Source organism: Blennius ocellaris, assembly GCF_963422515.1.
Source record: "Blennius ocellaris genome assembly, chromosome: 5".
Classification (NCBI taxonomy): domain Eukaryota; kingdom Metazoa; phylum Chordata; class Actinopteri; order Blenniiformes; family Blenniidae; genus Blennius; species Blennius ocellaris.
Genome location: NC_137654.1, coordinates 11,712,914 through 11,725,781, shown reverse-complemented (window position 1 = coordinate 11,725,781; position 12,868 = coordinate 11,712,914). Strand labels below are relative to the sequence as shown.

Sequence of the window (12,868 nt, the reverse complement as noted above, 5' to 3'; positions counted from 1 at the left end):
CGGCTGCCTATAGTTAAACACGACACTCTCAGTAGTCGATTACGTACGATGTTACGGGCGGAGAAGTTGCGGATGGGGTCCTCAGCAGCCAGAGACACAGAGCTCAGCATGATGAAGACCAGGATGAGGTTGGTGAAGATCTGATGGTTGATCAGCTTGTGGCAGAATACACGAAATCTACAGAAACAGTTGGTAAACATAAGAAAGCCAATGAGGCTCAGACATGATCTATGATGCCAGTTTACAAATTAACATGTGAGCATTAGTGTCTTGTTAAGCTCACGGGTTAGTGCTGCTGAAGATGAAGAAGGCGCTGCCCTCCGGGATGGGGGGGATCTTCTCTTTGATGGTGAGTTCAGAAAGCCGCTGAGGTCGAGGCCCCGAAGGAACTTCTGGGACGTCATCAATATCATCATCATCATCATCATCATCATCATCATCGAGCAAAAACATTTTTATTTCCCAATAAGACATTTGTGTATCTGTTGTGTTTGAAGGTTACTGCTGCTTATATTATACAAACTCTTAAATAATCTGCTTTTGGAGCATCAGTGTGGATAATAGCTGTTATTGTCAGATGTTTTGATCCTTTTACTGTGAGCAGCAAGTAGGATGAATATAAGGAGGAGAAAGAGCAAAATATCCTCAGAAAAACAAATACTGGTGCTTAAGTAATGTACAACTAACTACTCAAAAAATCTACTCAAGTAGAGCGAAGAAGCACAAACACCTAATTTATTGCCACCTCTGGGTTTTGCTGATTACACTAAGTTCTTTTTAAGTTTACTTAACTTTTTAAATGAACTCCTCTGACATTATTTTTGCATTATTTTGTTTGTATCATATACTGTGCCATTAGTAAAGCTGGAATTGATCCAACCTACCATGAGGTGTGTCTAATGAAAAATCACTCAATTAAGATTATTGAAAGTTGTAGTTAATATAATGGCCATAAAACTGTGACAACCATTGACTTGTGTCGGATAATGTTTGGTCAAAACCTTTGGCAGAAGCCACGTTACCTGGAGAGTCAATGGCAGGATACAACTCTTTGTCTTCCTCCAGCAAACCGTCTGCTGGCACCTACACAAATCCATCAGCATTATCTACTGCTGTGCGATAACTGAGATGAAAATTAGCACATACACAGCCACAAGTGGCAGGATTTATGAAGAGATCTTACCTTGGTCTCACCGTCGTTGGCTTCTATTATTTCAATCCTCTTCTTTTCCAAGCTTATTTCCCTTTGGGGACAATGACGACAGAACACAACTCATTAGGTGGAGGGACATGTTGTCTTATCCTGCAAAAGGAAAATGTAACAAATGTATAAAGAAAAAACGAATTAAATTCTGCAATGTCTTCATCAGTACTTGGCACTATTCTTCCTCATTTTGGCCTCTTCTTCTTCCTTCTGTGCCGTGTTGAGACTCTCTGCATCTGCCAGGTTGTCCACAGCAATGGCCAAGAAGACATTCAGCAGGATGTCTGGTCATGAGATTTAAGAAGAAAACACCATCCGATCCGATATTCGAATAATCTGATCATTACACACCTGTGATTTAAAAATACAGAGTCATATGCATTGCGTGCGTGCTCATGGCTGGTAGGATACAGTTTCCACAGATGAAGAGGATGATGAAGTAAATGCAGACCACCATTCCAGAGGAGGCCGGCCCACCGTACGCCATGATCCCATCGTACATCACAGTGTTCCAGTCTTCCCCTGTCAGAATCTGGTCACCACAATAAGGAGGAGAAGACTGCTATTAATCCGGTGAACGTATCGCTGAGATAATCTGCAACTGTGATCACAAACCTGGAACACGGTGAGCAGGGCCTGGGGGAAGTTATCAAACGTGCTCCTCTTGGTCACGGTTTCATCAAAGTTGAACTTGCCGCCGAAGAGCTGCATGCCCAGCAGGGAGAAAATGATGATGAAGAGGAAGAGAAGCAACAACAGGGAAGCAATGGACTTCATGGAGTTGAGCAGAGAGGCCACCAAGTTACTGAGAGACGCCCAGTGACTGGAGAGGAGAGGGGAAAAAACAAAAAAAAAGTACATTAACTGAGGGTCTCACAGATCTGGGCTCTGAAATGGAGGAACAGTGTTGGAGGTTCATGCTGATGCCCACCGTGTGACCTTAAAGATTCTCAGAAGTCGAACGCATCGGAAAACGGAGATGCCGAGCGGAGACATGATGGCCAGCTCCACCAGGATGGTCTCGACTATCCCGCCGCACACCACAAAACAGTCAAAGCGGTTAAACAGCGACACGAAGTAAGCCTGAAGTCCCAAACTGTACATTTTCACCAGCATTTCCAAGGTGAACAAGGCCAGGAGAACTTTGTTGGCTGCATCTGTTAAGAAAAGAAAATCGTAAAATACACACTGTTTGTATCATTACCAAGCTTGTTTATTGATTTTGGGTTTTTTTTACAATCACACAGAACAAAATGAAGTAAATTTGATACCCTGGACTTCGGTGAGCCAGTCTGGCTGGTTGTAGTGCTCAGAGGCGATGGTGAGAGTGTTGAGAAACACCAAGATGATGACCAGCCAGTAAAACGTCACCGATTTAACAGCTGCGCGACATTTTCTCCGGCAGAAACGGTTCCACCGTCGCCACTGACGACTGACAAACAAAAGTCTTTCACGTTTCATAATCTTACACTTTAATAGATCCAATTACATTTTAATACCAAACAATTAAACACTGAGAGCAATGGAAGAATGAATGAAGGTCAGCACAGGAACAAGAACAGCATGAATTCATCTGTATACAAACTGATTCAAGTGGATTTTGGGTGTCGAGAAGGAAAACGCACATTGGTGAGACTCAGACGAAAGAGATAGGGATTTGAACAACGGAAATGCAAGACAACGTTAACCGGTCATGCAACATATGTGCACAAATGTACATGAAGACCAGGTCTGGCATGCGGTGTCACAACAGAGTACGAACCTGCACTTTGATTTAGTAATTTTTTGACTGGAGAGAGTAAAAAAAAAATGAGGCATTAAAAAACAAAAAAAACAAACAGACGCTATGTAACATGTAATTGTGTGCTTTGGTGTTTGAATCGGTGTATTGACTGTCAATTATAAGCAAATTGTCAATAATAAGCCTGCATGTTGCTTATGAAATATCCCACTCACCACAGGGGCCCACAGCAGCGGGACTTATCTTCCTCTCCATTATGATTTTCTGTGTTCACTGACTCCGTCTCACTCGTGGGTATGCTCGCTGCAGGATCACACGCACACGCACACGAACACGCACACAGACACAGGCACAGACACACACACACACACAAAGTAAATACTTTCAAATTTCAGTCGACGAGCTTTCTGTGTCCTGAAAGAAACACAGTTCGTTCAAACAGCGTTGATTTAATTCATTATGACTGATTGTCCTGATGATAACCATGCAGCGTTTGGTTTGGCTTTGCTCAACAATCACAAAATGTTCTTTCAATCAATTGTAATTTTCGGAATCTGAAGAAAAACACCCATATATACTAGAGAGAAGGGTCTACTGAGTTATCGTCTACAAGCAGTCAATAAACAAACAATGAAAAGAAGATTTTAGCTGGTGATTATAAGTGTCAAGTGATGAGTTATTGTTCTGCAGACCAAACCAAAATCCAGGAAAAAAAATGAAGCTGTCTACATTACAAGGATGGTTCAGATTAATGCACAAGAAATAATTGTTTATTCACCCCAAAATGTTAAAAAAAAATTTCTCCAAGCAAAAGACATTTTAATAAACCAACATTGTGGCTGAACTCTGGATCCTGAAATTGTCTTGTTTCTGGATCTCTGCAGATGTTGAACTTTATTGATAAACCAAATCAAATGAGCATATGTTGCCAGATCTGATTAAAAATACGGTATAGACTATTATCTTTGTCATTATGAAATAAGCACCATCATCAGTGTTGATCCCACTATAGTATAAATACCCATTAAGTAGCAATAATGAACCAGTGACTGCACATGTGAAGTATTTTTCACTACGTTTCACACTCCATTAACTGGCTGCTCTGTGTGCTGTAATAAGTCTTTAACAAAGTCACATTGTTACAACATATGATAAACAGTAATTTACAGAATTGCATATAACAAACGTGCATAAAATACTTCAATGACAGATGAAAGGGATTGAAATGATGAGTACTGGATGAAGAACACAAACACTGTGGCAACTGTTTTTAATTCTCACTCATTTTAAACATTAATAATAGCAGAAAATGTTTCTTTGAACCTAAATGCATCTTTAAACACCAAGAAAGACACCCAGTTTTATTTGAGATTGAACATTCCAAAGAAATACTGTTGACATTTGTTTGTATGTGCGGGAAACCATCTGTAAGTTTCCCGATTCCTTCAAAATTCTGTCCCTGGATATGCATAATTCAATCAGGTTCATCCAACATTAATTCAAGCTGATGATAATGCTCAATATTGCATTTGTAGAATAAAGATTTTTTTTTGCTTTTTTCCACAAACTCAGGTACTCTGGGATTGAATTGGGGGATTGAACACGCTATTAAGTACATAAATAAATTGTATAAATGTAATTTTTTTGGTGTATCCCTTGAAAAACTGTGAATTAGTGTGGATGGGATTTTTATGCGGCTTCATTTTAGTCTGAGATCATTTGCAATACCTGGAAAACATGACAATGTGAAAAGTTTGGGACCGGATGAGGGTGAAAAGGATCGGTGACTGAACAATAACAGCAAAGCACGTGCCGAGGGACAGACAGACACACCCACCAAGACGAAGATGAGCTGCTCTCATGAAGATGCGCAGGACGACACACACTTTCAGACACTCGCACACGAACACATTTACCCTGTGTCTCTGTTGACTGGGTGAACCAGCCAAACTTCCCTTTCTTCTTCTCAGTTAGGTCAGCCAGTGTGACCCCTTGGCGTTATCAACATGCAGTTCACACAGCCAGACAGCAGAGGAAGCAGCGAGTCAGTACACAGCAGTACAAGAGAAGGAAAGACAGCTGCAATACAAGCTACTGGGACAGCTACCATGTCCAGAAAAGCCTGCTAAACACTTGTACAGTCAAATTGAAGATTTATATAAGAGACTGGCTTGTAGTATTTACATAAACTAACATGACCTGCTACAGTAAAAAAAAAAAATCAATCCTTGTATTAGCTGGTGACTGGCAATTATTGACAATGAATTCAACTTAGGTTTTCATAATCATGATTAGAACCAGTCTGCAATTCAATGATCAGTGTTATTAGTGCTGATAGAAGAATAGTAACTCAATGTACAGTTTATAGAGGATTTAAACACGATGCTTGATATCTTAGATGCAGTATCAGTTTGTAATCAGCCGGATTGATACTGTGATAGCATATTACTTGTTCTTGTATTGGTTGTAATGTAAGCCAATACACAACCAGCCAAAATAGACATGTTATCATATTTTAAAGGTACATTTGAAACCGTGTTATTCTGACATTTGTCCATGCAAAACTGTAAAATGTCCTGCTGAACCAACTTAAGATGGCAGCCGGAAAAATCATCACAGTCGATCTCTTAATAGTATGATTTCTGGACAAAGTAACTACATAATACACTATAAGACTGGGGAATGATTAACAACAACAACAACAAAAAACAAAACAGGATAAAAAAGAATTATTAGCTACAAGTATAAAGACAAAGAAAGGGAAAGAGGAGAAACTGATGTTAGCAGCAATCTACAGAGCTTTACAGACACCGCAGGGTTGAAGGAGAAAGAGTTAGTTTCAGCAGGGCGACTATTGGGGAACAAAGAAAACAGACAGGCGGATACACTGACAGCACTGTGATTGATTATAAGGCACTGCAGTAACCAAAAAAAGGCAGATAGCATTCCAATTCATATCCCTGCACATTAATACCGGTTCTGAATATAATGAGTACACAAGCAAAGAGGCTCCAGTCCTGGAATACGTAAAACGATAAACACATTTCCAAAAGTGATCTGAAGTTGTGGCATTTCAAGTTGTCGGCTATTCTAGAATACAAAATCTGAGCAAACTGTGCACACTCCGCAATTAACCAAGAAATGCTTCTCAGGCCACTTTTGTCTTTCCAAGAATCTTTCAGAAACAAAAACCAAAGCCATCACACATGGATGTGAGGCTTATGACAAGTTTAATGAGTGGCAATAAGATCATCAACCACACCATCAAAATGAAAGTGTAATTCGGAGATTCAAGGAGTGACAGAGGTTAAATAAAGTTGTATAGATTCTGTTAATCAGTACTAATCAAGAGTTCTTCTATTTCACTTTGTCTTGACACCAACAAATTCCAGTGTTGCAGGATACAAGGCATTATTTTATGTCTCGGCACACCGCATGCTATGTTAAAGGTGTTGAATAAAGACGAAAATATAAAGACATTGTCAGGGATGCTTTTTAAGTAAATCATCTGATGTCTACATTAACTCTTAATTCCCACAATTTAGACAAACTCAGTGGGAGGAATTCCTCGTGATCATTCAAATTACAAGTTGCAAATGTCTCAAAATTGTGCATATTGTCAACAATGCAGGTCAAATACATCCTGTTGTCCATGCATATTCTCATTGATGTATCACATTGGGATACATCCTGTTTTGGCTACAAACTCCTCCATATCACACAGTATTTTAGTTAAATATGCTTTTATCTTGAGTCCCGACATTTGTCAAAGATTGAAGTGAAGAATTACTACATACTTAATAATCCAGCACACTCAGGCGGACATATGTGAGTGATGTAAACAAACAAACAAGCAGAGAAATCCCTCTTTCCCCAACAAGTGCAGGAAACAGAGCTTGAAAAAACTGTTAAATGTACAAACATCCCACTGGCACAACACATCCTCCACGTAATAACAATTTGGACAGTTCTAAATGGATTTATATTAATAACATGTCTTTCAGACTCATGAAATGCCACAGCCTGCATCTGAGGTAGAGGTGCTCCTTAAATACATGAATATATTATCAATAAACATCCTTTTTTTTTTTAAACATTGCTGGTATTGAATTGGCACTTCAGCAAAAAGGTATTTGAACATCTTTATTTGTGCTGAATCTGACATTTGACTGATATTCTCTGTAAGCTTGTAATCCATAACTGTGACTTTCAACATGTGAAGTGGTTTCATTAAATCAGAGTTTCTAAAACCTCTTCTAATGCTTACTGATGTGGGAGTGTTGGGTTGCTTCTGTGAATTTCATCTGCTGTGAAATGACTATATTGCAATTAGTGAGATACACATAAATAAAACTGAGCTGATTTAAAAAGAAAGAAATTAACTCTGCAGTATCATGACATACTTTCAACTAATTGAAAAGGAGGAAGTTGTTTTTAATGCCATGTTAAATGTAAATGTTAAGGGACCGCCGCTCCTTCTTCGTCACTCTATTACCGGAATGAAGAGAAGGTTTTCAAAACAGGAGAAGTCAAGGCAGCAATGTCGGGGACTAAACATACTGAAGTTGATCAACTCACGATTCCGCTTGCCCTCCTCGTCTCCCTCCTCCTCGTTCTCCGGGTCGATGTCCTCCGCCTGGGTGATCCAGTCCAGGTAGCCCTTCAAGTCCTCTTCCAGCTGCTGCTTCTCACGGAGTTTCTGAAAATCCCCCCGGGCTTTGGCCTTCTCTCGCTCTTTGGAAAACTCTCTGGGAAAGAAGAACACGGTGTCAATTCCGGATTACAAACGCTGCACACCAACAGGACATTCTTTTTACTGTGCTTTTGAGCCTGTGAACTACCATGTAAGTTACTCCAATGACAGAGGATACGCACAATCTTACCAGCTACTTGTTCCTGCTCCAGCAACATTATGTCAAAGATTCAAGTTGCCCAACACAGAAAGGTAAAACTTACCCACTCAAGACACCCAAAACCAAGTTAAGAACAAAGAAGGATCCAAAGATGACCAGACTGACGAAGTAGACCCATGGTAGCTCAAAGCCCATCGCGTCATTCATCTGTACGCCAACACAGATGGAAAAAACATGTATTTTAAGGGGCGAGAACCAGAAGAGCATTTCGAGGTAAAACCTTTTTCTTTATTCATTTATAAAGTTAGTGAAATGTTGTATTTGTCATTAATGGATCTATTACGATAGATTTACTTTGACATCCAGTGCACACACCCACAAACATTTATGAGCAGGTTTAGTACATATAGATTGATGTAATCAATGTGATTTCACAAGTCTTCTGTAAAGTTCCCCTGCACATTCATATACACATTTAATAGTCAGCTCTGAAAGGAACCAGTTACATTTACTTACTCAATTCCCTCACACACACAGAGTAAAATACACTTTTTGTCTTTGTTAGAACTAAATGTGGAGCTCAGACTGTGACCACTAGGGGGACCCACGTGAGCGATAACTTGGGTAACACTGAACAAGATGTAATAATTCCATGAGTGAATCTCAGTGATGATGCTGTGAAAAATGACCACATGCAGGCAGAAGGCAGTGACGAGGAGAGAGACAGTCAGACCTGACACTTTGTCCATTTAGAATGGTGTGTGTCTGTAAAAGCTCCAGAATCTGACTTTATTATGTCCTTTGAAAACCTGGAAATTGTTATTTGTGCATTTGTTCCAACCCTGTTGCTAAAACTGCCCATATGATGTCCTCACTGAACCCTTTTACTTTACTCATGTACATTATTACATTCCTTTTCTGGTACAATAGCACAACAAACAGTCAGCTGTCATGTGCGCATCGGAATTTAAGCCGTACCTGCAAAATTTAGCCAAAAAACAACAACATATATAAGCCGCACTTGACGATAAGCCGCAGGTGCCCACGTTGTAATAGGGCAAGAATTTCACTGCAGGAACAATGGGATGGCTCATATTTTCATCAATTCTCGCAAATCTGTCTTTCACAGTGCTGATAATTCCTGCACACAGTGCCGTGTTGTGCACACTTGCTGTGAAGCCCGCAGACAGACAGAGAAAGACACATGATCACAAAGCATTTAATCTCTGTTGATAAAGTATTTTATCGGTTATTTGCTGATTGTGATTCTGAGAAGGAATATTTCTCAGCCACAGATGCAACACGTTGGCTTTACGATGCACTTTACAGAAATGTCACTTTTAAGGCAAGTTTTGGAGAAGCAGGAGCTAAAAACAGCATGTATCTACATGCAGAAGTAGAATCTGGCGGCATGAAGCCCGTTAACCCGTAAAAATCCATAAATTAGCCACATCGTGTTATAAGCAGCAGGGTGCAAAGTGTTGGGAAAACGTAGCGGCTTGTCGTCCAGAAAATACGGTAGTTCTCTGATCTGTAAAGGTGAAAGGTCACATTTAAATCATCCCCCCATCTAAACTGCTATTTCTCCTTCCGTGCTTCTTTCAGGTTCGTCTGATCACCTTCCTCCACTTCCACAGCAGTATCATCATTAAATCACCATGGTAACACATCCATGCATAAGAGCAGTGAGAAGTGTGTGTGTGTGTGTGAGAGAGAGAGAGAGAGAGAGAGAGAGAGAGAGAGAGAGAGAGAGAGAGAGAGAGAGAGAGAGAGAGAGAGAGAGAGAGAGAGAGAGAGAGAGAGAGAGAGAGAGAGAGAGAGAGAGAGAGAGAGAGAGAGAGAGAGAGAGAGAGAGAGAGAGAGAGAGAGAGAGAGAGACCAGTTATGGTAATGGAGAGTTCATTATTTCATAAATGAGAGTCTCCATGTGGGTAGACTGAGATGTAAACTCATTGTCAATGCTGAGTGTTTGGGATAATTAAAAGCTGTTGGTGATTTTTGCCAATGAAAAGCTAAAAGGTTTTAGAGTGAGTCTTCCTTCTATTTTACAATTGATATATTGATCAATAGACTCTTCAGGTGAACGCTCTAAGCCTGAAAGAAGACTTTGGATTAACAGGGACCTTCACACACCAATAGAGGTGAATGCCATCAAGACACCTAATCCATCCATTGGGAGCAGTTTGGGGTTCAGTGTGTTGCTCAAGGACACTTCAACACGTGTACAGGCAGAGATGGAATGACCACTCTACCAACTGAGACACAGCCTCCCCCATTTGTAATATTATTCTATCTTGTATCAGGTGAAATATTTACTTCAATTATAATTATTTCTTTTTTAATTAAAAAAAAACATTTTGTGGTTGTCAACCTAATTTTAAAAAGCTCAAGGTCGGTTGTGGTGGGCTGAGGTGTGCAACATAACTTAATAAACCATAACAATTCAAACTCTTTCCGATTTTGGTGGTGTACAGAGTCTACATTCAGAAATATAGATATGTAGAAAAGTTAAAATTCTAAACAAAAGCCAAAAAACTTCAATCACTCCTGGAAATAAATATTTTTCATGTCACAAAACTCAATAAAACCCGATGACTAATCAGGAGTTTACCCAGTAGAGGACGTCGGTCCATCCCTCCATGGTGATGCACTGGAACACGGTGAGCATGGCGAACAGGAAATTGTCGAAGTTGGTGATGCCGTTGTTGGGGGCCCTGCCAGCCCTCTCGGCACGCCGTGCCGTTGAACAGGCAGTGACGGCCGTGACCTGATACTGCACACGGCGTGGGCTCTTCCTCTGCCAGGGTACCTGGAGGTGCAGAGACACAGAGAGGAACCATCAACAACTGCTCCATTAAAATCCCAATTGTAAACTAATGCAAACACAAGTAGAACGTCAGCCAAACACATCGACTCTACTGTGTAGAGGTGATCAACAACAAATATAAACGCACCAATTTGCTAACTCGGGGCTCTCAAATGGAGCAGTCCTACAAAAAAAATTATAGTTAAATGGTTTTCATGGTTTAAAAGTTGTTCTGTTATTTCAAATATTGATACTGCTTATTAATACAAAACTGCAAACAGCACAAGCTGTTCTCTTCATTCTGAAATACCTACTTCAAGCTATTCAGTTAACTAACAAATAAATAAATAGTTAAATTTTTTCTGTGCGACAGCACTTATGTTTGAAGTATTCCCATTTGTTGTTGACGGCCAGTGCCAACAGTTTCTTTTAAAAGTAAAAATTGCTGCTACCGTTCTGAAAATTGCATAATATCAATTCCACCAAAAATTAAAGTTTTAATTGTTTGGTGGGAAAAAAAAAAAAGCAGTTAAAGTGTTTTAGCAACTCCACTACTATCTTCTCATTCTTGCACTACCAGACTTCAGAGAGAATTGTGAAAACATGAACACAAAATCAACAAGATGGGGGGGGGGGGGGGGGGGATACACTCCACCTCATCACCCCCATTCTTATTATAAGTGGAGAAGATATTTTTCTTCCCTCATGATGATCAAAGCTCCTTCGCCAGTTGACCAGACAAAACTCCTCAAAGAAAGTATTTTACAAGTCCTGCACCTCTCACCCATCAAGAGTGAAATTCTGCACTCACACAATACACTGTTTGTCTCACACCGAGTGGCACATTTTCGCTGAATGCAGGACTTACTGTACTTTCTCGGCCAGTCACTGGCTTTGTGATGACTGGTGCTTGTTAGAGGCTTTAACTTGAAGAGTGAAAACTATAAAGGGTCTTTGCACAGCAACATTGCTTTTATTTGCAATCGTATCGTTATAATTATGAAGTTATTGTTAAACATTAAGTTCAAAGGCTTTGTGTTTTGCAGTCAAACTTCATGTCTAAAGTGAAGTGAAATGTCTTTCCTGGTGCAAGAAATCTGAATTGAAAGGAGCTCCCGTCTTGCTCCTTCATCGCCCCTCGACCTCAGTGTGCAATGTGTCTCCTGACATCAAAAAGCAAACACACAAGACGGAATAGGAAGAGCTTAGATAAACTGGATGTGGAGGAGAGAGGGATAATAGAGTGGTTGATCCTGGATGATAATTGCTGTTTGAAGCCCAACATGCCCTGCGATTTAAGCTGCTTTGCTCCCCTCAGTAAGCCTTTTAGGAATATGGATGTGGTTTTACATCTTGTTGCCACACAGAAGGTATATGTACTTGACATTTATGACTAACAATGCCTTTCCACTTATCCATACTTACCGAATGTATGTGCCACACCGAGACCAAGACGACGAGTAAAGGTTGAGCTTGTTTACACAATAGCCAGAAATTAGTCATTCAATCTCCAGACTTAATCCGCCATCTGTTGTTCTGTCCTGTTTTCAGCAGCTTGTTAGCTTTCACTTACAAGGTACATGTGTTCATTTATTCCAAGGGATTAAATTTGTATCCCTACAGAAATCTGTAGCTGTTTGCACTGAAGGCCATTTTGTGGGATTCTATTTAACACAGGCTTTTTTTTTTTTCTTTTTTAAATCTCTCAAACAAATAAAAACTAATGTTAAAACACTCGGACAATAAAATCAGTAAAGTCAGTAAAGTAATACGACTAAATAACAAGGGAAGCATTGTAAAAAAAAACAACAACAACAAAAAACCTCTTTGTGTAACTTTACCTGTTTGTATCACGTAGCAGGTGGCGTGCATTTTGCCAATGAAGAGCTCGAGGCCGATGATTGCGTAGATAATAATTACAAAGAGAACCAGCAAAGCGATGTGAAGCAGTGGAACCATGGCTTTAATAATGGAGTTTAAAACCACTTGTAAACCTGCAAGGAAACACATGAGACAAAGTCACACTGGCATGCCTGGATGGACACATCAAGCTGCTCTTCAAAGTGACTGAGATACAGTTCACTCATTTCACAGCCAAATATTGATGCTAGATATTTCCTCATTCTGATCAATATCTCTTGGGTGAAGTACCATGTATTAATGCCATTAAAATGTAATAAAGCCACTTACATTTCAATAATGTACACTGACGTATTATTGGCTGCAGTTATTGCATTTCATTTTTTTTTTTTATATTAAATAAA

The 12,868-nt window shown here is 39.8% G+C and overlaps 1 protein-coding gene across 1 annotated transcript in view; it reads right to left on the bottom strand.

Moving 5' to 3' along the window:
* The window catches only part of cacna1db (calcium channel, voltage-dependent, L type, alpha 1D subunit, b), a gene marked incomplete at both ends in the record, with an annotated part of 70,575 nt that overhangs the window by 19,723 nt on the left and 37,984 nt on the right, over positions 1 to 12,868 (bottom strand). Inside the window, 17 exon segments of the mRNA XM_080495968.1 lie at positions 48 to 177; positions 284 to 392; positions 1,023 to 1,083; positions 1,184 to 1,244; positions 1,374 to 1,488; positions 1,616 to 1,736; positions 1,820 to 2,027; positions 2,136 to 2,361; positions 2,476 to 2,636; positions 2,967 to 2,993; positions 3,161 to 3,248; positions 4,862 to 4,936; positions 7,524 to 7,693; positions 7,902 to 8,005; positions 10,410 to 10,508; positions 10,510 to 10,607; positions 12,446 to 12,598. Of these exon segments, the coding sequence (XP_080352094.1) occupies positions 48 to 177; positions 284 to 392; positions 1,023 to 1,083; positions 1,184 to 1,244; positions 1,374 to 1,488; positions 1,616 to 1,736; positions 1,820 to 2,027; positions 2,136 to 2,361; positions 2,476 to 2,636; positions 2,967 to 2,993; positions 3,161 to 3,248; positions 4,862 to 4,936; positions 7,524 to 7,693; positions 7,902 to 8,005; positions 10,410 to 10,508; positions 10,510 to 10,607; positions 12,446 to 12,598 (2,006 nt within the window).